Source organism: Bubalus bubalis, chromosome 8 (genome assembly GCF_019923935.1).
Source record: "Bubalus bubalis isolate 160015118507 breed Murrah chromosome 8, NDDB_SH_1, whole genome shotgun sequence".
Taxonomy (NCBI): domain Eukaryota; kingdom Metazoa; phylum Chordata; class Mammalia; order Artiodactyla; family Bovidae; genus Bubalus; species Bubalus bubalis.
In genome coordinates this window covers 61,578,645-61,602,979 of record NC_059164.1, presented here as the reverse complement: position 1 = coordinate 61,602,979, position 24,335 = coordinate 61,578,645, and the positions used below count along the sequence as shown (strand labels likewise).

At 36.6% G+C, this 24,335-nt stretch overlaps 1 protein-coding gene across 2 annotated transcripts in view; it reads right to left on the bottom strand.

The window, feature by feature from the left end:
- Nucleotides 1-7,736: 7,736 nt before the first annotated feature.
- Nucleotides 7,737-24,335, bottom strand: part of DPY19L2 (dpy-19 like 2) — an 86,243-nt gene continuing 69,644 nt past the window's right edge. For both annotated transcript variants that reach the window (XM_006071044.4, XM_025291188.3), the window contains 5 exons: nt 19,500-19,619; nt 18,422-18,596; nt 12,416-12,515; nt 10,968-11,093; nt 7,737-9,229 (listed from right to left, as the gene is read on the bottom strand). In XM_006071044.4, coding sequence (XP_006071106.3) covers nt 9,079-9,229; nt 10,968-11,093; nt 12,416-12,515; nt 18,422-18,596; nt 19,500-19,619 — 672 coding nt within the window. In that variant the 3' untranslated portion in view covers nt 7,737-9,078. The remainder of the gene's footprint in view (nt 9,230-10,967; nt 11,094-12,415; nt 12,516-18,421; nt 18,597-19,499; nt 19,620-24,335) is intronic.

Sequence of the window (24,335 nt, the reverse complement as noted above, 5' to 3'; positions counted from 1 at the left end):
TCTTACCCTTTACCAGGGACGCCCCCTATTTTCTATTAAAACACATGCAAACATGAAACACATTTCATTCACGAAACATGACGACCTACAAAAAGTGTTAAGGAATCAGTTTGCTGAAATAACATACCTACAGAAAGTGTTAAGGAACCAGTTTGCATGGCAACCCACTCCAGTATTCTTTACTGGCGAATTCCATGGACAGAGGAGCCTGGGGAATACAGCCCTTGGAGTCACTAAGAGTAGGACACTATTTCATGACAAATGTTATAATACGTCATAGCCAGCAGATGGCACTAGGCATATGTAAAATAAACATTTTGTGCACTATAACTTTTTAGTGGACATTCCTGCCTAGATATTACCAAAATAAATTGCTTTTATAATACAGCAAATCATTTTGGTAAGCATGGGGAATAAACATGAACTATGTTTCAGATTATGATAGCTTTGCTTTTCAGTATACTAGAGAGAAGGCAATGGCAACCCACTCCAGTATTCTCGCCTGGAAAATCCCATGGACGGAGGAGCCCGGTAGGCTGCAGTCCATGGGGTTGCCATGAGTCGGACACGACTGAGCGACTTCACTTTCACTCTTCACTTTCATGACTGGAGAAGGAAATGACAACCCACTCCAGTATTCTTGCCTGGAGAATCCCAGGGACAGAGGAGCCTGTTGGTTGGGTTGCCATCTATGGGGTCGCACAGAGTTGGATACGACTGACATGACTTAGCAGCAGCAGCAGCATAGAGTGTCTAATAAAGCTCAGCTGTTACATTTAAGATAACTGGACTTAGCTAGAGTAATTTGTGATCAAATTTCAGTGTTTAAATCCTCAAAGAAGCATGCATGTGTATTTACTAAGCTTTGATGGTTTGAATGCCTGGCTTCTATGGTTCACATAGCACTTTATTCTGGAAACTCTGAGGTTTGACTAAGGTCCAGGGTGTGAGAAGCATGGGCATCTCACAGTCATGCAGTCCCCCTCTCCTGACAACAGCTACCACGATATAGCCCCAAAAGGGATTACCTTAAGGGCCTCAGTGAACTTCTAAAAAGAAGTTTCTTTGGAGGCACCATCTCTGAGTGGTCAGGAAAATTCATGGAAAACTAGATTTTCCTACGGTCAGAGTTGTTTTGTTTTGTATTTATAAGCCCTGCACACACACAGAATAGCACACCTCTCCAGAATCCCCGGCAGACTGAGACAAAAACCCTGAACTTGCTCTGCTTGGGATTCGGGCCGGCACCCACCTAGGTTAGTTCAGATTTTCCAGGAAACAGATGCTGAGAGGGGACAAGAGGCTTACTGGAAGGGGGATCAGCTGTTAGAGGAGGGAGCTGGATTGGTTAGGGAAGATTTTAGGAATGAGGTGGATCTGATACCTACAACAGAAGGAGCAAGAAAGGAGAGCCAGGGGGATCCAACCAGGTCTTGGCTTACTCAGCAGGGAGTTCCAAAGTCCAGCACTGGGCAGGGACGGCCAGGCCCTGGTACGCTGCTATGCCCTGTCACCGGCTGAGGACTTCCCGAAAGAGTGTGACCTTGGCTTGAACACTAGTGGCAGATGCAGAAGGGGCTGCAGGAGGAGGCTGTCAGTAAACTGCAGATGGACAGTTAGTTTTTTCCCAGAAGAAGGTCTGAGGGCTGGTGTACCTTTGTGGCTGCCACACTAACCTAGTTAAAACAAACTCCATTCATGTTAAGATTCCCTTTGTATTCTTAGGTCTCTCTCAGATGAAGGCGTGTGAACAAGCTATTTCTTTTCCAGTAATTGAGGTGCTATTTCTGTACAGATGTTAAGTCCTAGATTCTTGGGTTATGATTCAATCCAAAATATTCCATGAAGGGCCCTTCAGCTTCATTTGAAAAATCTCAATGTCTATATGTGAATCATACATACCACTTTAATGGAATCAAAAAAAATAAAGACTGCTGTCTGTGTTTAAAAGTTACAGATGAATTTTAGTATCAGGCAAGCATAATAAGGAAGTCAGTATCTGCAAAGGCTCCTCTCAGTTCAGTTCAGTTCAGTCGCTCAGTCGTGTCCGACTCTTTGCGACCCCATGAATTGCAGCACGCCAGGCCTTCCTGTCCATCACCAACTCCCGGAGTTCACCCAAACTCATGTCCATCGAGTCGGTGATGCCATCCAGCCATCTCATTCTCTGTCATCCCCTTCTCCTCCTGCCCCCAATCCCTCCCAGCATCAGAGTCTTTTCCAATGAGTCAACTCTTCACATGAGGTGGCCAAAGTACTGGAGTTTCAGCTTTAGCATCATTCCTTCCAAAGAAATCCCAGGGCTGATGTCCTTCAGAATGGACTGGTTGGATCTCCTTGCAGTCCAAGGGACTCTCAAGAGTCTTCTCCAACACCACAGTTCAAAAGCATCAATTCTTCGGCACTCAGCCTTCTTCACAGTCCAATTCTCACATCCATACATGACTACTGGAAAAACCGTAGCCTTTACTAGATCGATCTTTGTTGGCAAAGTAATGACTCTGCTTTTGAATATGCTATCTAGGTTGGTCATATCTTTTCTTCCAAGGAGTATGCGTCTTTTAATTTCATGGCTGCAATCACCATCTGCAGTGATTTTGGAGCCCAAAAAAATAAAGTCTGACACTGTTTCCACTGTTTCCGCATCTATTTGCCATGAAGTGATGGGACCAGATGCCATGATCTTCATTTTCTAAATGTTGAGCTTTAAGCCAACCTTTTCACTCTCCACTTTCACTTTCATCAAGAGGCTTTTTAGTTCCTCTTCACTTTCTGCCATAAGGGTGGTGTCATCTGCATATCTGAGGTTATTGATATTTCTCCCGGCAATCTTGATTCCAGTTTGTGTTTCTTCCAGTCCAGCATTTCTCACGATGTACTCTGCATATAAGTTAAGCAGGGTGACAATATACAGCCTCGACGGACTCCTTTTCCTATTTGGAACCAGTCTGTTGTTCCATGTCCAGTTTGAACTGTTGCTTCCTGACCTGCATACAGATTTCTCAAGAGGCAGGTCAGGTGGTCTGGTATTCTCATCTCTTTCAGAATGGATATATACAGTATTCTAGTAACTGTGTACATTTTGTATTTTTTCTAATCTTTGTAGTTAACAACAGGGGGAGAAAACGAGGTAATTTAGCACAATACAAGAGAAACAGTGAGGCCAATTTGAAGTTCTAAACAAGGTACTGCTGAGTAATAAAAATCTTGACCTTTGAAAAAATAAAAACAAATTTGCATTTATCTTAACTATTAAACAACATGAATATTTGATATGCAGAGGCTGTCAAATACTCTGATGGGCTGCAAAAACAGAATTCTCATCACATGGAGGCTATCTTAAGGACATGAAGAAGCCACTTTATATTGCACATTTTTTAAATATATTCTGAATTGTAACAAAATTTCTATGAATGATATCTTTCTTCAGTCTATAATGTAATTTTTAAAAAGCTATTACCACTCCTGAAAGATCATGTAGTTTCTTTTTACAACTATTATGGATTTTCCAACTTTCCCTTTGTGAACATGAATTACTTTTATAGAAAAAAATTTTAAAATAAGAATAAAAAATAATAATCACTTTCTATCCAGTCTGGTTGTTCAATATAGGCACTGTCATATCATCTGCCATTTAAAGAAACTAAGTAATACATTATGCAAATGTACGCTCATCTACAATTTGAGAATTTGACAAGTTGTACTTCAGTCTGATGATGCTTGTTTAAGCACCCTAGAACCACTACAAGAGAATCTGAGGTTTAAGAACCACTGATGTGGTATCAATGCCTTACTTTGAAGGGTATAAAATATATCAAACATTATCAAGTATACACACATCTTAATTACAAAATGAAACTTACATACTTAACACCCAGTTAGAACAGGGACATTTAAGCACCCAGGGTTCCTCTGGATTGCACTCTCTCTTAGAAGTGATTGCTGGCCTAACTCTCGTATGAATTCTGCCTATGCTTTTATTGTTTTGCTACACATGTATCTCCTAATATTCTTGTTTTGCTTTTAGGCTATTTACAAATACCATTTATACTTACACATGCATACATATACAACCATTGATAACTTTTTTATTCTTTTTTTCAAAAATGTATGTATCTGTTTTTGGCTGCCGTGGGTCTTCATTGCAGCGTGGGCTTTCTCTAGTTTGCTGTGAGCAGGGGCTGCTCTGTGTGGTGAGTGGGCTTCTTACCGTGGACCGTGGTGGCTTCTCCAGCTGCAGAGCACAGGTTCTAGGCAGGTTTCAGTAGTTGTGGCATATGGGATCTTTCCAGACCAGGGATTGAACCCATGTTCCCTGCATTGGCAGGCAGATTCTTAATCACTGGGCCACCAGGAAAATTCCAAGCTTTTTATTCTTAACCTTATATTGGAGATTCATTCCTATTGACATGTGAATAGATGATTTACCCCTGTATAATATTCCATTATATGGAACTGTTTTGTTTTACTCACTCACTCTATTGGTGCCTTTAGGTTGCTTCCAGCTCCCTCTACCAGGTACAAATAATGCTTCCATGAACATTCTTGGGTTTGAAAATTTAATAATTCTGCCTTCTGTAACCTATAAAAAGCAGCTCAGATGAGATCAACAATAATGGTTTAAGAAATTTCATACATAAAACACAATTTACAAAGTCAATGGTGTCCAAGCATGAAATTATGATCATTGAATCCTTTTTAAAAGCAGTGGAATCACTGAGATTTTTAAACGTGGCATTTAATATTAAATATGACATCCTGGATATACTATAAAGTATATTATATAGTATAAAGTATATAGTATAAATTATAAACTATTTTAGACAGGCTGAAGCATCATGCCAAGCTTATTGAGGAGTAGGTAAACTAATATGACATTTTTATTGACTTGACGGAATACTTAATGACAAGACAGAATCACCAACAGTGAGGATCTGTAACACAGCTGGTCTCAGTGCCAGGCTGGGCTTTCATAAAATATATGCAGACAAATGTAAACAGACAATGTACAAGAGGAAATGGAACCATTTACAAACATGAATAGGTGGTCCAATCACACAAACCATGGGATAAATGCAAATTAAAATGATAATACCATTTTGGGTGTCACAAATTAGCAAAAAATCATTAATAAAAAACCCAATGCTAACGAGTGTTGTGAGATGAGCATTATCACACACTGATTTTTGGTGATGCATACAATACTTTTGCAGAGGTAATTTGAGGCAAACTGCATTGACAGTATCCATAGTGTTTTATTGAAAGAAATTTATGGGAATGTACCCTAAAGAAATAATTTGAAAATTAAAAAAAGAATTCATGGCAGTGTTCTATACATATCTTATATATTGTACTATGATATCTACATAGTCACAAAAGTGGAAACAGCTAAATAATGGTTAAGATACAAATATCTGTGCATATATTTATATACAAAATAGGGCATTATGGAGCCATTAAAAATAGTTTGTATGTAACATTTCCATATTTATTACATGAAGAACAAAAGATAAAACTGTTTACATTAAAACAACAAAAACTTATGCCTAAAGACTGGAAGGAAACAATGAGATATTAATAATGTCTTGGTGAACATTTTCCCCTTTTGAATTTTTTGTTTTTTTCAAAACTAATTTTCCATAATGAGTTTGTATGGCTTGTATAATACAAACATATAAAATATAAGCATAGTTTTATTATTAAAATTAACATGAAAAGTAAAGTGAAAGTCACTCAGTCATGTTCAACTCTTTTTGATATATAGTCCATGGAATTTCCCAGGCCAGAATACTGGAGTGGGTAGACATTCCCTTCTCCAGGAGATCTTCCCAACCCAGGGATTGAACCCAGGTCTCCTGCATTGCAGGCGGATTCTCTATCAGCTGAGCTACCAGAGAATCCCCCATGAAAAGTATTCAATGATTTTTGATGTAGTGTTCTTAGCAGCAAAAGACTAGCATATAACACACATATTATTTACTGAAGCTGTATATCAGCTTCTGACAACTTGATGGTGGAGGGAATTATTGAACTTGTGCACAACTCACTTTTATCATGGTTTCAAGTAAGTGTGCAAAAATATGACCATAGGAAACTAAGGAAAACGCTTCCTTGCACTGAGGAAAAATCTACCCATTACTCAACAAACAGCATTCATGCATATTTTTTTCAGATTTCCAAAGAATAGATAATAAAATGTACACAGACAAGAATGTAATAACCTAATTTATATTTAAAAAGTAAGCAGTGGTCCAGTATTCTTACTTATAGACACCAAAGAAAAGTAGGACTATTTGCATTAGTATATGAACCTATTTACTGGGAAGGAATGGAGACACAGATGTAAAGAACAGACTTGTGGCCGCAGTGCGGGGAGGAGAGAGTGGGATGAATGGAGAAAGTAGCATCGACATATATACACTGCCATGTGTAACACAGATAGCTGGTGCTAAGTTCCTGTATAATACAGGAAGCCCAGCCAGGCACTCTGTAATGACCTAGACGGGTGGGAGTTGGGGATGTGAGGGAGGCTCGGGAAGGAGGCTCAAGAGGGAGGTGATATATGTATAATTATGGCTGATTTGCATTGTTGTATGGCAGAAACTATCATAATACTGTAAAGCAATTTCCCTCCAACTAAAGAATAAAATTTATTTTTAAAGTAGGACTATTTGGAATTCTGAAATGAGACAACACACCAGGTAACACGGTATTACAAAACTGGCTATTGGTGGGTAAGGGAGAAAGAGTGAATGGGCTAACAACTGTCGAGGGCCTGTATGTGCTCTAACACATCATCTCACTAATCCTCAAAATGACTCTGCCAAGTAGGTAGTGTGAGTCTCCTTTTTGTGTTAAGAAACTGAAGTTTTCAGAGTCAAGCCACATAGCCACGAATAGTGCCTGACATACATCAAGTGTTCAAGAAATATCTTTTCGATGGATGGTAGGTAATATACCTAGTAAATGAAAGTTATCAGGATTCACAGTGAGATCCAACTGGTTACAAAGCCACACTATTTCCTCCACAGTACATTGCCTTTTGTGTGAGACTACACAGAATTGTTTTAAAATGGTCAAAAAAAACACTATCAATGTAAACACGGTCAGGAAACCATGATTTCTACTTTCATATCAGAGTGATTTCAATTTCCAAATGTGTTTTAGTAAAGAATGAAGAAAGACAGAAAACATATGCCAGGATCTTCAAGGGCTTTTTTAATTTAAAACATATATAGCACGTGAAAATAACATAAATTCATATTAATACATTATATTTATATGAAATATGTTTTAGTTAATCCAACTCATCCATTTTTGTTGCATCCATTTTTGTTCTAGCAATTTCTTTTAAATGTTGCTTATGAAAATACTATCCAAAATGTGCTACTTTAATTTCATTAATCTTAGGTGTTGTAGCTTTTTTATCTCACATTTACACCAAATGAAATATTTGAAAATGCTAAAATAATGCTTTCTTATTGGCTTTGCATCCTGTATTAAAATAGTTTACAACTATAAAAGTTGAAAATGACTTTATTGATTCCCTATATATAAATCCATGTAAATATACTTGTACTGCATATTTTATTAACTGATAAAGTTCTTTAAAAATTCTACCAACTTCTTTAGAATAGTTCCTATGAAAGCATCATCCAAAATATATTTCAATTTTTGTGTTAGGTGTTCTATCTCCTTTACTTCTTTGCCCCATACTTAGATCAAAACAAAGTATCTGAGATGTGAATATAAATACAGTTTTGTATTCTTAGCTGTTCTGTATCTTGTATTAAAATATTTTACAATTATAATAAAAGTTGAAAAATAATTTATTGGTTTTCCTGTATATGTACTTTTCTACCTACTATAAATGAACTAATCTATGGAATTAAGTAATTTTGCTATCTCAAACACAGAGAGGGCCAAAAACAAGGGAATTACAAACATTCCAAGATTATTAAAGTAGATGCACATTAAAATACTACAGATATGGCATATTCAACATCTATCAATCAGAGAGAGTGTTTAACTTTCCACTTGGCAACCATATTTTCTAGATAACTACCACTTTTCAAAGCATTACTGTTGGATAGGTTTTATACTGGAAGAGAGGATCTATGAAACATTACTGTCCTCATCCAAAACCAAAACTAAATAAGGACTTAAAACATATTATTAAAAAAGATGGTGACGGGGGTAAAAATGACTATGACCAATGAGCTACAGGACTTCAAGATGAAAATGCCTTTGCTTCTTCAAATTTTATTTGATAAATTTAACTGGGTTTTCTTTTCTGATTATGCTTAAGCCCTAAATTTGGCTGTGTACTATAACATTTTTACTTGGATAGTAAAAGAAAAAAAAAACCACTGTATTCTAAAAGACAGATTAATAATCTGCTGAACTTAAATTGAGAACTGATCAGTGGAAAATATCTGGCTGGATAAATAAATTTAAAAAGATTGAAAACATTGCAAAATAAGCTGTTTTGAAAAATATTTAACTTGAAATGATAAAAAAAAGTTGTTAAAAGCTATTAAAGATCTTTCCTGAGGGCTACTAAAGGCAAAAACAACCTTAATATACACATGGTTACAAACAAATTTCCTCACAAAGATAGAGGTTGTGATCAGTAGCAGGATCTTAGGGAAGTGTCATTTCAGAAACTGCATTAGTCTCTTTTAAGTGTTTTAAAGAGTTTGAGTTGGTACATCCTAGAACTAGAGAAAATTAGAAGCAATTCACCTAGTTGGATACAAAAGGACTTATATATTCTTGATTTATTCAATTTCATTGTTCTCTTACATATATTTTTCTTCTTTAAAACTTTAAGATGAACATTTATTTATGGAATATGAAATTATTTACTCATTTATATGATAAGTTTAATAAGGCTGACATTCAATGGAAAACAATGAAATAATTTACCTTTTAGAAATTAGAAAAACTTTAAATCATTTTTCCTATCTTGTTTTTAAGGGTCTCTTATTAAAGCTTGTGATTTTTATTAATGTAAATAAACTAAAGTGATTGTTTTTGTGCACCTCTTTGCACCATAGTGTAAAGGGCAGTCTTTTCTCAATTAACTTTTAACACTCTGTACATACTATTCTGAAACACTGTGGTGAAGTATGGCCTCGCATCCTTGAGCAAGATGCTACATAAGGGAGGGTTAGCTGAGTTAGAAGGGTCTTCCACATCCCAAATTTCAAGCATACTACAACCAGGCCTGAAAAAATAAGCACATATATATATATATATATATATATAAAAAATGCATTCATATCTAGAAGAACTATAATTATAAAATATCTCAGATTTTTAGAGACTAACATTTAATGAATTAAAGATCTTAGTGCATTTCAAAAAAACATGTTTAAAATTTAGAGATATTAATAATAAAATGAAATTATGCTATATTTTTATATTCCAGTTAACCAAATAACCAATATATTATTGAATCAAATAATAAGAGCTTAATGTAATTCAGATATATATATTTAAAAATCCACCTTCAAAGTGAAATATAAATGAATATATGTTCTAAGCGGTACTGCCATCCAAATATAATACCCGTTTACAGTAAAATGAGACAAATTAAAGTTAATAGTTGATCTAATTCCTGATGAATTACCTACTTCATATTCTTGAACTTAAATTTTGAATTAAATTAGCATGATAACATATAAAGTCCAAAGTAGGAAAGAGAAGCTCTTCTGCCACTGTTACTCCCCTCAACTCTTCCCTTTCTGAGTGGACTGAATGAGATATTTCTCACTAGAGAATAACCCTGCACGGGAATCATTACAGGGAAGAAGTCAGACAAAATCAGTCTATACTGAGGTACAATTTACGTACAATAAAATCCACCCAGTTTATGTGTAAATTTTCATAAGCATGGGTAAATGTGTATAAGTGTGTGAGCACCATCATAATCATAACACGGAAAATTTCCATCACCTCAACGAGTTCCCTTGTACCCTTTTATAGTCAATCCTCTCCCTGAAGCATCAGCCTAGGTAAGTGCTGATCTTCCTTCCACACTATAGTGTTGCCTTTTTAGAATATGCTAGAAAATACATATTTAGCATATGCTACACACATGGTTACTCAAGTGGTGACATTTTTATCCTTTCTACTTCAACCTTTCTTTCATGTATTTGTACTTAAAATGCATCTTCCTGTAAGGAAGGACATAGATGGGTTTTGCTTTTGTATTCAGTCTCAATCTCTGACATTTGATTGGAGCGTTTAGTCCCCACTCACATTTGCAAGTACTGATATACTTCTTCCTATACATTATTTATTAGATTTTAAAATTAGATACAAAAATTAGCTACTAAAATCTCAAAACTTAGCTCTTCAAAAGTCTCATATAGCCAATTCCTAATTATTCATAGGAGAAATGAAAATTCTTAATGTTAAGATTAATACAACTAAAGATTTTTTAAATCAAGGAGACTAAACAAAGGCCTGAAGATATTCATTACACATCTCAGAATAGGATATATTTTTAGGTATTCAAAATTTAGAAATTAAAACTTTAATTAGAAACATTTTCTTATTATGTCCTTTTGAGTTATGTGAAACTTTTCTTATATGTCTTACAAAGCCAATGTAAATCAACTGTAGTAGCAGAATGCTAGTATCTCACTTTGCTATAAATTCAAATCTGTATTTTAGATATCTAATAAAAGTTTAAAAAACTTGAAAATTATGGAAAAAAGCAACATTCAGATGTTAAAATGAAAGAATTAGGATAGCAAAATACACTATCATTTCTGAAATTACATTATGCTTAAATAGCATAAGTCCATGCAAGAATTTTAAATAAAATGCCAAGATAACAATTTAATGGAATTAATTTAGAATAAAAATTTTTAAAGAATCAGGACTGCTATAATGAAGTAAAACATTCATTGCTTTAAAATATACCATATATCATAGAGCATAGGGCTCATACTCACTTAGTTCTCACAACACACCATGCCTCTTCTAAAATGTAGTAATTTACATGTAACTCCACCAACTTGTCTCTCACTTCTTTTGCAGATTTTCGACTATATGCGGAGTAAACTATTTTTGTCCGAGCTCTTTAAATTCAAACAAGTTAAAAAAAAGTTTCTAAATAAGTGATAATAGAGTTGACTAAACAAATTTTGTTATCAAATTAAAACCCCAATGCTTACTGGATGGAGCACTGATTATACATGACCTCAAACAGCATGAATTATTTGCCGATAGAAACTTCCACATTTTACTTACATTTTAAATGTTCTAAAACTTACAGAAATTTGAATTTTGCAGGTACTGATTATCAGCGTATAAGCCAGTTTAGCGTTTAAAGATAGGTAGCAGTATAACAGTTCAGAATATAACTAAACTAAATATAAATTAGCTTTGCATAATTTATAAAATAACTAATCTGGAAGAAACTCAGATAGAGGCTAAATATAGTGAAAATACAGATTTCAGTAGATAATTTCATTTAGAGAAGGTCTGAAAGACATATGAGTTGAAGTTGAATGTAGTAAATAGAATAATTAGACAGTGAGCATCTACAGTAGTAGTCAGGTAGAGAAAGTACCCTAACAGAAGCTTGAGAAACAGGAATGCTTACCAAAATATGGTAGACAGATGATTTAGTTCTAAATGGGAGTTTTTATAAAATCCTAAGTAAATGATCAATTATACACTAGACTTTTCTTAAGAGTTCAAGCATACAGAATGCCCAATCTTCAAAGCCAAACATAAAACTTTAATTTAAAATATTACCTTTAACAATAAACCAAAGTCACATTAAAAGGAAAAGATTATCCAATTACTAGGATGATTAAAATAATTTTTAAAAGTCACTTAAGGAAAACAAAACTTTCAGATTTCAGTGGAAACTAGGGTTCCCATAATCAACTAATAAAAGAGCAACCCAAATTTTCATAAAAGCATTTAACATAGTGGACTTCATAAACTCTTTTTACCTGTGAAAAAAAGGCTAATCATTGACCACCAGTAAGATCAAGAGTGGTTTCTTAAATCAGGCAGAGGGGCTGTGGAATCTAGAACAGGGGTTGGCAAATGATGGCCATGAGCCAAGTCTATTCCCTTCTTGTTACTACTACTTAGGAGTGTCACTGGAACACACACACACCCACAGAAACACACAGAGGCTAGTCATAAATGTGATCTATTTTTTACTTTGAGCAAAATTCAGTTTTGCTTTTTTCAGTTTTCAGCAATTTATTAAGGTTGCTTTAGCAGGTACATGTTGTAATTTCTGAATTGTTACTACTTTTTAACTTCTAGAATGAACATGAGCATGAAAGAATGTGTGTGTGTAGATAAACATTTTCCCCATTCCTATGAGTCAGTAGAAGTCCTTGGTGTGTCTGGTTGTAATATTCTATCAGTTGCTCACCTCAAGTCTGCATCCTCATAATGTGGGTGATTCACAATGGGGTGAAGAGTGGAAAGCTTCACACTTGCCATTGTAGGCATGGCACCAGCAAAAACAGCATCTGGAAAACAAGATTATATTTCTTAACAACATGTTTTAAAGAAAACCAAAAGTTACTCATCTGTAATATTTGAACCCAGTTAAGAAAGATGTGCTGTGCTTAGTTGCTCAGTCATGTCCAGCTCTTTCCGACCCCATGGACTGTAGCCTACCAGGCTCCTCTGTCCATGGGATTTTTCCAGCAAGAACAGCAGAGTAGGTTGTCATTTCCTCCTCCGGGGGATTTTCCCAACCCAGGAAATCAAACTCAGGTCTCCTACATCGCAGGCAGATTCTTCACCGTTTGAGCCACCAGAGGAGCCCGGGAATACTGGAGTGGGTAGCCTATCCCTTCTCCAGAGCATCTTTCCAACCCAGGAATCAAACCAGGCTCTCCTGCATTGCAGGCAGATTCTTTACCAGAAGAGCTACTAGGGAAGCCCAAGAAAGATGAAGTACAGTTAAAATAATAATCATTGACAGCATTCTTTTTTTTTTTTACTTAATATTTACTGATGGTCTACATAATAATAGCCAACTTTTGTTAAATGTTATCTTGGTGCCATACACTTGGTGATTATACAATTTAACTTGTACAGCTTTGGGGGCGGGTTCTATGTTATTCCTGTTTTGTAGATTAGGAAGCTAAGAGACAGCAAAGCAATTAGCCCAAGACAGCACAGCTAGGAACTATCACTAGAGCACAAAAGAATTGTAAAATTTCATATCTTGTTCCAATAGTCTAAAGTTCTAGGAACTAGAAGACTTATAAAGGGCAAGTCTCACGGTACATGTTTTAAAGTGAGTTTCATGGGTTATGAACTGTAATCCTGAGAACTTGCCAGATGAAGACATTGTTTTCTTCTTCAGATCACTTTTAAATATTCATAACTAAGTCCTGACTTTATAAATATATACATTTCATCAAACCCTTTCACTATGTGTTAGTAGTACTTTCTGGAGTAATACCAGGTATGAATCCATTGCTTTTTGTTTATAACTAGCAATACACCAAAATCTACTGTGTGGCTTCAGTTTTAGTTGTATTTCTTGAGAGACAAAAAGACCAAATGGAAAGAAATAAATATGATTTATTATAATCATATAATAAATGATTATATAATTATGAAGATCATTATCACTTTTAATCAGCAAAGTAAAACCACCAATAAGAACTAGGCATATTACTCAGATCTACTGGAAATAATTGAATATTTATTTTCAAATATAATTAACCATTCTAAATGTAACTTTGAATGAATTTGTTGTTGCTCTTCAGTCACTCAGTCATGTCTAACTCTTTGCAACCCCATAGACTGCAACACACCAGCTTCCCTGTCCTTCACCATCTCCCAGAGCTTGCTCAAACTCATGTCCATTGAGTCCGTGATGCCATCTAACCATTTCACCCTCTGTCATCCCCTTCTCCTCCTGCCTTCAATCTTTCCCAGCATCAGGGTCTTTTCCAACGAGTCAATTCTTCGCATAAGGTGGCCAAAGTATTGAAGCTTCAGCTTCAGCATCAGTCCTTCCAATGAATATTCAGGATTGATTTCCTTTAGGATTGACTGGTTTGATCTCCTGGCCGACTCTCAAGAGTCTTCTCCAACATCGCAGTTCAAAAGTATCAGTTCTTCGGCACTCAGCTTTCTTTATAGTCCAGCTCTCACATCCATATATGACTAGTGGAAAAACCATAGCTTTGACTAGATAGACCTTTGTCTGCAAAGTAATGTCTCTGCTTTTTAACATGTTGTCTAGGTCTGTCGTAGCTTTTCTTCCAAGGAGAAAGCTTTTAATTTCATGGCTGCAGTCACCATCTGCAGTGATTCTGGAGCCCAAGAAAATAAAGTCTGTCACTGTTTCCATTGTTTTCCATCTATTTGCCATGATTGGATACCATGATCTTCATGTTTTCAACACTGACTTTTAAGCCAACTTTTTCACTCTCCTCTATCACCTTCATTAAGAGGCTTTGTTAGTTCCTCTTTGCTTTCTGCCACAAGGGTGGTATCATCTGCATATCTAAGGTTATTGATATTTCTTCCAGCAATCTTGATTCCAGCTTGCACTTCATCTGGCCCGGCATTTTGCATGATGTGCTCTACATATAAGTTAAATAAGCAAGGTGACAATATACAGCTTTGACGTACTCCTTTCCCAATTTAGAACCAGTCCATTGTTCCATGTCCAGTTCTAACTGTTGCTTCTTGACCTGCATACAGGTTTCTCGGGAGGCAGGTTACGTGGTTTAGTATTCTCATATCTTGAAGAATTTTCCATATTTTGTTGTGGTCCACACAGTCAAAGGCTTTATTTAGCGTGGTCAATGAAGCATAAGTATATGCTTTTCTGGATTTCTTCTGCTTTTTCTATGATCCAACGGATGTTGGCAATTTGATCTCTGGTTCCTCTGTCTTTTCTAAATCCAGCTTGAACATCTGTCCTCTGTCTTTTCTAAATCCAGCTTGAACATCTGGAAGTTCTTGGTTAGTGAAGCCTAGTCTGGAGAATTTTGAGCATTACTTTGCTAGCAGGTGAGATGAGTGCAATTGTGCAGTACTTTGAGCATTCTTTAGCATTGTCTTTCTTTGGGACTGGAATGAAAACTGACCTTTTCCAGTGCTGTGGCCACTGTTGAGTTTTCCAAATTTGCTGGCATATTGAGTGCAGTACTTTCACAGCATCATCTTTTAGGATTTGAAATAGCTCAACTGGAATTCCATCACCTTCACTAGCTTTGTTTATAGTCATGCTTCCTAAGACCTACTTGACTTTGCATTCCAGGATATCTGGCTCTAGGCAATTGATCACACCATCATGATTATCTGGGTCATTAAGATCTTTTTTGTACAGTTCTGTGTATTCTTGCCACCTCCTCTCTATATCTTCTGCTTCTGTTAGGTACATACCATTTCTGTCCTCTATCGAGCCCATCTTTGCATGAAATGTTCCCTTGGTATCTCCAATTTTCTTGAAGAGATCTCTACTCTTTCCCATTCTATTGTTTTCCTTTGTTTCTTTGCATTGATCATTGAGGAAGGCTTTCTTATCTCTCCTTGCTATTCTTTGGAACTCTGCATTCAGATGAGTGTATCTTTCCTTTTTTCCTTTGCCTTTCACTTCTCTTTTTTTCTCAGCTATTTGTAAAGCCTCCTCAGACAACCATTTTGTCTTTTTGCATTTCTTTTTCTTGGACATGGTTTTCATCACCACCTCCTGTACAGTGTTATGAAACTCTGTCCATAGTGCTTTAGGCACTCTATCAGAACTAATCCCTTGAATCCATTTGTCACATCCACTGTATAATTGTAGGGATTTGATTTAGGTCATATCTGAATGGCCTAGTGGTTTTCCCTACTTTCTTCAATTTAAGTCTGAATTTGGCAATAAGGAGTTCATCATCTGAGCCACAGTCAGCTCCTGGTCTTGTTTTTCTGACTGTATAGAGCTTCTCCATCTTTGGCTGCAAAGACTATAATCAATCTGATTTCAGTACTGGCCATCTGGTGGTGTCCATGTGTAGAGTTGTCTCTTTTGTGTTGGAAGACGGTGTATGCCTTCTCTTGGCAAAACTCTATTAGCCTTCGCCCTGCTTTATTTTGTACTCCAAGGCCAAATTTGCCTGTTATTCCAGCTATCTCTTGACTTCCTACTTTTGCATTCCAGTCTCCTGTGATGAAAAGGATATCTTTTTTGGTGTTAGTTCTAGAAGGTCTTGTAGGTCTTTACAGATCATTCAACTTCAGCTTCCTTGGCATTAGTGGTTGGTGCATAGACTAAGATTACTGTGATATTGAATGGTTTGCTTTGGAAACAAACAGAGATCATTCTGTTGCTTTTGAGATTACACCCAAGTACTGCATTTTGTAATCTTTTGTTGACTATGAGGGCTATTACATTTCTTCTAAGGGATTTATATCTCTTCATATGCCTTAAATTAAAAAATATATAAATAAACTGAAGTAAACATATCTATATTACTGTAAGATTCAATAATTAATGATAAAAAGCTCTTAGACAAGAATAGTAGTTCTCAGTCAGGAGTAATTTTGTTCCTGGCAACTTCTGGAGACATTTTTGGTTACCACACTGTTAAGGGAGAGGTACTACTGACATCTGATTGGTAGAAGAAAGGAATGCTGCTAATGCTGCTAAATACTATTCTGCCAGTGTAAAGGGTAGCCCCGAATTTCAAAGTTGAGAAACTCTGGGCTAGAGGGACCCAAGCTCAGGACCAGGGTCATCCAGAAGAAACTAAGGAAGCCTGTCCAGTAAGAACTGGAACCACGGAGAAGAAACTGTCTATGAAACAGAGAGAAAGGGAGAAATACTCCTTAGCTGCTTCTTTCCTCTTGGGAGTAAGGCATCAAATATGAGCATGACAGGGAAACCACAGGATCTTTTCTATAATATATTTAAATCTCCAATTAGCCTGCTGCATGTATTAGAAAAAAGTATCCCTTCTGATCTGACAGAATCTCACTAACACACGACTTGTGAGTGGACCACAGGCTGGATTACAGTTCCCTCTTGTCCTCTCAACTGAGCACCTTTGTGCTGTGTACAAACTATGCAAAGCTACATGGTAGACCTGAATGTAAGCTCTAGTCTCACCTTAATTATAGAATCTCAAGCTTCTTTTAATAAAACCTGTGGTAACCATGAGAGAACTCATAATACAGAGATGAGAAAAATTGGTAGGATCAAACAAGAGGCAAAAATGAGGTAAGAGTTTGTGGGAAATCTCTTAGAAGGATAAGTTGCTAAACATAGGCTTTCTTTGACAAGAACCCAAGACAAACACTGGAACAAAGATGCAAGCAAACATGAAAAGAACAGATACCTTTTAAAACTTTGGAAAAACAGCTGTAAGTGGTGAGGGGTGAGAGAGAGAGTAAAGGCAGTAACTACCTTGTACCTTATAGGGAAAAAATTAAGTATTAATTCAAAAATTCTGATTAAACTAGCCTGGAAGCTCTAAGACTTAGAGTCTAAGTGATGAGGCATTGTCAACTGTCATCCTTTGAAAGCCACAGACCAAATATTTGAGTTGAAGTTTACAAGAGTTTACCTTAATGATAGCTAATTAGTAGAATGATGACTATCAAATAAGAGATAAGAGGAAAGTGGCTCAAAGAGTCACAAGATAAATTTAAATAAATCATAGTGAAGAAGTTAAGCCAGAAAAACCTGTCTTGGACAGGTCTATACAGTAGTTGCAGAAAATAGCATAGAATATACTCATTCTCTGGAAAGGTATTTAAAAATGAAGTAAATATCAATCTGCTTGAGGTGGTCTTAGATAAAGACTGTAAGAAAAGAAAAACTAAAAGAATATTTTAAACTATTTAAAAGTAGCATGTATAATCATCTTTTTGAGATGAGTTAGTGAAAAAACCCGAATGTCCAAGATTTTAACCCTTCTGTATGTGATTGGCTTTATAGATATGAAGCAGAGGGTATGCACTGGTGGAAGCATTGGGAAGGTACTGTTAACCTCCCCACAGTCAAAACTGGTTTCTCCAGTCGCCTGTCACACGGTGCGAAAGTTTGTCATTAAAGGTTTTTTACTTTGAAGTGTCACTGTTATGATTAAAATACAATAATAATCTCAGAGTTATAGCATATAACTTGTGAACAATTATTAACTCTAGATATCAATTAAAATTCTTTTTGACAGGTATCCAGGAGGGGTTTAAAGAGGACACAAAATTTCCTTTTGGAAATTTGATTTGGTGAATGCTGCAATTAACACACTAAAAATGTGTGAAGGTATGAATGCATGTGTTTTTTTAAATTGCATATATATACACATATATATATGAAATGATAACTATACAATATACACAAATGTATAACAACATATAATGTGTATAATTGTATGTGTGTGTGCTAGCTATACATATAATCAAAACAGCTACATACCTGGCCTGGTATTGTATTTGATCCACTGTATCAGTTCTTCCTGGGGCAAATTATTAAATTCTCCTATTATGCTCCATTGATTATGGAGGTTTGCATAACCTTGTATTGACATTACTGTTACAAGACTGAGGATAAGAGGCATAAAACGAAGTCTGCAAAAAAGCCAGCCAAAGAGCTGAAATGAAAGAAACCATTTATTTATAATTCTTATATGAACAGTGCTATTGGGTCAATAATATATTCTCACCTTTCTACCTAAACCAAGATGGATTACCATTTGATACTAATAATAAACAGAATATAATAATTATCTATTGTTTAAAACCAGCAAATATTTTAGAATTATATGATCCAGTTAAAAATGGAGCTTACTTTCCTCTTGAAAGAATTAAAGAAGAAATACCTTCCAGGACAGATTTACAACCAGGAGTTAAGGTTAACAAATCGTAATTCTGACATATCCTCGAACTAAATCCTGTGATATCTGGATGTCTTTTATGGACACCTTGAATATCTAGGGAAACACCATTAGTACTGACAATTTTTATCCTCTCAGGAATTTAAGTATTATGATATTCTAAGGCAAAACGTTTATAATCAAAACCAAGTAAGGGGTCTCTAGAAGTAACTTGGTCCCCAAATTCTAGCTACTTTATCTAGCTGTCTTGCATATGAGCTATAGTAACAGAACCCTAGAAATTGACAATTTTCCCACAGATTATCCAAGCCCAACAGCACAATACTAGAGCATCTTCTCTAGTATTACAAGAGCACTTGAGGATAGTTTTGATGGGCCACGAAGCTGTTACACTGACCTGAATTTCAAAAACTGTATTAGTGAGAATACTAATAGAGGGGAAAGTCATAGAATTATCAGCTAAAGTCTAGGAATAAATTTCAAAGCTACTTGAATTTGCTTTTCTTATGCTATAATGAATCACAAACTAGTACTTTAAATCACTTAAGATAAAAAACCACCAAGGGCTTTTATGTTTTAGATTAGTGAGCAAAACCATGATTAACTACACTGTAGTTGCTATAGTGTTATAGAGTAGTTATAAAAGAATGAATACCTTACCCGCCGAGAACATATCAGGGAAGCCATAACACACATGTGAGGTGTCAAAAAGAGCTTCAGCCTCATAATTAAAATGGCAAGGGGAGTAAATGCAAACAACTGCAATGTGTGAAAAATTATCTATAAAAACACAAAACAAAATTAATTTTCGCTTCATATTTTAAAATTAGTATATGTACAATAAAGTATATTAAAACTGTTGTTATTCACTAGGACGAGGATCTTTTAACTCAGTAATACATCTATTAATATTCGTTCATTCATTCAACAAAGATTTATCAAATGCCTGCTATATGCCAGGTACTGTTCTGAGTGCTTTGGATCTAGTAGGGTGCTCAAACACCACTGAGCAATTCCTGTCCTCATGAGACTCACATTTTAGTGCATTTAGTAAGGAGAGACAGAAAATAAATAGACATATCAAATAACAAAACCTATTAAACAGTCTTTCAGAAAGTGGTAAGTATAATGGAAAAGGAAGTAGAGCTGAAAAGGAGACTCAAGTGCAGGGTGTGGTGTGAGGTCACAGGCAGAGGTCGCAAGTGTACTTAGGATCATCAGAGTGGAACTCCTCAAAAAGATGGTATTTGAGCAAGGCCCTATACCAGGTGAGACAGGGAGTCACAGAGACTTAAAAATACGGGATGCTTCAAAAATTTGTGATATTCAGTCAGCAACAAAAATCGTAACACAATCTAGATTATTTTAGAAGTAGTGGGATTGTATAAATATTTGTACTAATCAGTAGGACACCCCATTTTGACTAAGATGGAGTTTCACTGAGCTAAGTTTTCAAACAAAACTTTTCTAACAGACATATTCATAAAATATCAACAAACTCCTCAGTACATAAATGGACAAATAATTAATACAAGTAAAAGTAACTAAATATTCATGTTCTAAACCACTAATATTAAAACAAGGTAAATAGTAAAAATAATATTTTCATCTATAAAATTGACAAATATTAAATTAATATTGAGTATTAGAGAGGATGCCATGAAACCACACACTGTAATAATTGGTATATTTTTGTAATTTAGCAATATTTATCAAGATCCTAGAAAACAGCCAACCTTGGCTAGGGTCTAGCCAAGACCCTAGAACCAAACCAACCTAAATTTTGGTTCTAGGCATTAAAGGGAATAATCAAAACATAAAAATACTTCTACAAAGATGGTAACTTAAGTGAGTTTTTCACACCAGAAATAGAAACAAACTAAATGAACAATATAGAAGACTAAGTGAATTACTGCATTTTCACATGTGAAAAGTAAAGTGTTAGTTCCTCAGCTGTGTCTGACTCTTTGCAATCCCATGTACTGTAGCCCCCCTAGGCTCCTCTGTCCATGGGATTCTCCAGGCAAGAATACTAGAGTGGGTTTCCATTCCCTTCTCCAGGGGATCTTCCCAATGCAGTAATCAAACCCAGGTCTCCTGCATTTCCTGCATTGTAGGCGGATTCTTTACCATCTGAGCTACCAGAGAAGCTCCATTATCACATGTTATATAGACATTAATATATTGGAAGACTATTTAATGGTGTGGAATAGTTTTCAAAAACAAAGATCATGCCGTCTGGTCTCATCACTTCATAGCAAATATATGGGGGAAAAATGGAAACAATGACAGACTTTATTTTGGGGGGGGGCTCCAAAATCACTGCAGATGGTGACTGCAGCCATGAAATTAAAAGACACTTGCTCCTTGCAAAAAAAGCCATGGTATGAGTAGGTCAAAAGAATATTCAGGAGTTAATTCTAAATGTTATCTCTCCCTAGCCTATCTTCACAGTATTATGATATTCTGGAACTAAATATTGTTTTTAAATTCTTTTTCTTTCCTGTGAATTACTATGTCAAATCAGATCAGTTGCTCAGTCATGTCCGACTCTTTGCAACCCCATGAATCGCAGCATGCCAGGCCTCCCTGTCCATCACCAACTCCCGGAGTTCACTCAGACTCACGTCCATTGAGTCAGTGATGCCATCCAGCCATCTCATCCTCTGTCATCCCCTTCTCCTCCTGCCCCCAATCCCTCCCAGCATCAGAGTCTTTTCCAATGAGTCAACTCTTCACATGAGGTGGCCAAAGTACTGGAGTTTCAGCTTCAGCATCATTCCTTCCAAAGAAATCCCAGGGCTGATCTCCTTCAGAATGGACTGGTTGGATCTCCTTGCAGTCCAAGGGACTCTCAAGAGTCTTCTCCAACACCACAGTTCAAAAGCATCAATTCTTCGGCGCTCAGCCTTCTTCACAGTCCAACTCTCACATTCCTTCACTAATTTCTAAGCTCGTAACATAGAACAGTTGGCTAAAAGTAACTAATATGATGGAATAAATAAAACACAAGTACATTAAATTATGAGTAAAAAATCACAATAGACTCCATTAATCTAACAAACTTTAATAATATCATGACAGCAGAGAAGGCAATGGCACCCCACTCCAGTACTCTTGCCTGGAAAATCCCATGGACGGAGGAGCCTAGTAGGCTGCAGTGCATGGGGTTGCTAGAGTCGGACACGACTGAGCGACTTCACTTTCTCTTTACACTTTCATGCATTGGAGAAGGAAATGGCAACCCACTCCAGTGTTCTTGCCTGGAGAATCCCAGGGATGGGGAAGCCTGGTGGGCTGCCGTCTCTGGGGTCACACAGAGTCGGACACGACTGAAGCGACTTAGCAGTAGCAGGGAGGTAACCCAGGGGTTCATTTAGTGAGTTGAGATTTACAGACTGTCCCTGATTCAGAGGGTTGGCACAAAGCAAGGAACTTAGAACTTACTCCCTGGTGAAAAAATTATCCTAAGGAATTCTCACCTAATTTTGAAACAAGCTGGAATGTACAACCTTTTGTTATCATATCACATTCAGAGTTTGTCAACATTTCTGTCTCTCACACCCTGTCATCCCTAAGGTGAAGCAAAGTTGCTCAGTCGTGTCCAACTTTTTGAGATCCCATGGACAGTAGCCAACCAGGCTCCTCCATCCATGGGATTTTCCAGGCAAGAATACTGGAGTGGGTTGCCATTCCCTTCTCCAGGGGATCTTCCCAATCCAGAAATTAAACCCAGGTCTCCTGCGTTGTAGGCAGATGCTTACCGTCTGAGCCACCAGGGAAGTCAAAGTGAAAACAGTTTCATCCCAAACCAAAGAGATTTATCAAGTGTGAGTCACAAGTGGAAGTAGGATTAGGTGCCAGGAAGACACAAGACTCATACTGGTACTGCCCAGAAAGCTATCATCTCCTTCTATAAGATCTACTATTTTTAGAAATTTAAATCTCTAATCTGTTTATGTATTAGGAGTTTAACATACCCACTTTAGTTTAAAAAAATTAGAGATTTTCTATCACTGTCCTCTTTTTGGTCAGCTTTATTTCTAATTGCCTTTCCAGAAAAATATCTTCTTTACTGCCAACAGACTATTTAAAACTCAGATCTGACAACACCATCTCCAACTTAACAACAAGGTCCTAATAACCTCTAGCTTCTTTGCATACAAAGCTCCCAGAGTCTAATGCTGCTTACTTTTCTCAACTTCTTGTCTTTTTTATCCATCAGCAACACTGATTTGCCTTATATCTATAGATAAATTTGGAAAACTCAGCAGTAGCCACAGGATTGGAAAAGGTCAGTTTTCATTCCAGTCCCAGAGAAAGGCAATGCCAGCGAATGTTCAAACTACCGCACAATTGCATTCATCTCACACACTAGCAAAGTAATACTCAAAATTCTCCAAGGTAGGCCTCAGCAGTATGTGAATGTGAACTTCCAGATGTTCAAGCTGGATTTACAAAAGGCAGAAGAACCAGAGATCAAATTGCCAATATCTGTTGGATCACTGAAAAAGCAAGAGAGTTCCAGAAAAACATCTATTTCTGAATTATCGACTATGCCAAAGCCTTTGACTGTGTGGATCACAATAAACTGTGGAAAATTCTGAAAGAGATGGCAATACCAGACCACCTAACCTGCCTCCTGAGAAACCTGCATGCAAGTCAAGAAGCAACAGTTGGAACAGGACATGGAACAATGGACTGGTTCCAAATTGGGAAAGGAGTACATCGAGGCTGTATATTGTCACCCTACTTATTTAACTTATATGCAGAGTACCTCATGCAAAATGCCATGCTGGATGAAGCACAAGCTAGAATCAAGACTGCAGGGAGAAATATCAAACCTCAGATATGCAGATGACACCACACTTATGGCAGAAAGTGAAGAAGAACTAAAGAGCCTCTTGATGAAAGTGAAAGAGGAGAGTGAAAAAGTTGGTTTAAAACTCAACATTCAGAAAACTAAGATCATGGCATCCAGTCCCATCACTTCATGGCAACTAGACGGGGAAAAAATGAATACAGTGAGAGACTATTTTCTTGGGCTCTAAAATCACTGCAGATGGTGACTGCAGCCATGAAATTAAAGGACATTTGGTCCTTGGAAGAAAAGCTATGACAAACATGGACAGCATATTAAAAAGCAGAGACATTACTTTGCAGACAAAGGTCTGTCTACTCAAAGCTATGGTTTTTCCAGTAGTCATATATGGATATGAGAGCTGGACCATAAAGAAAGCTGAGTGCCGAACAACTGATACTTTTGAACTGCGATGTTGGAGAAGACTCTTGAGAGTCAGCCAGGAGGTCAAACCAGTCAATCCTAAAGGAAATCAGTCCTGAATATTCATTGGAAGGACTGATGCTGAAGCTGAAGCTTCCATACTTTTGCCACCCGATGTGAAGAACCGACTCATTGGAAAAGGCCCTGGGAAAGATTGAAGGCAGGAGGAGAAGGGAACAACAGAGGATGGGATGGTTGCATGACATTGCTGA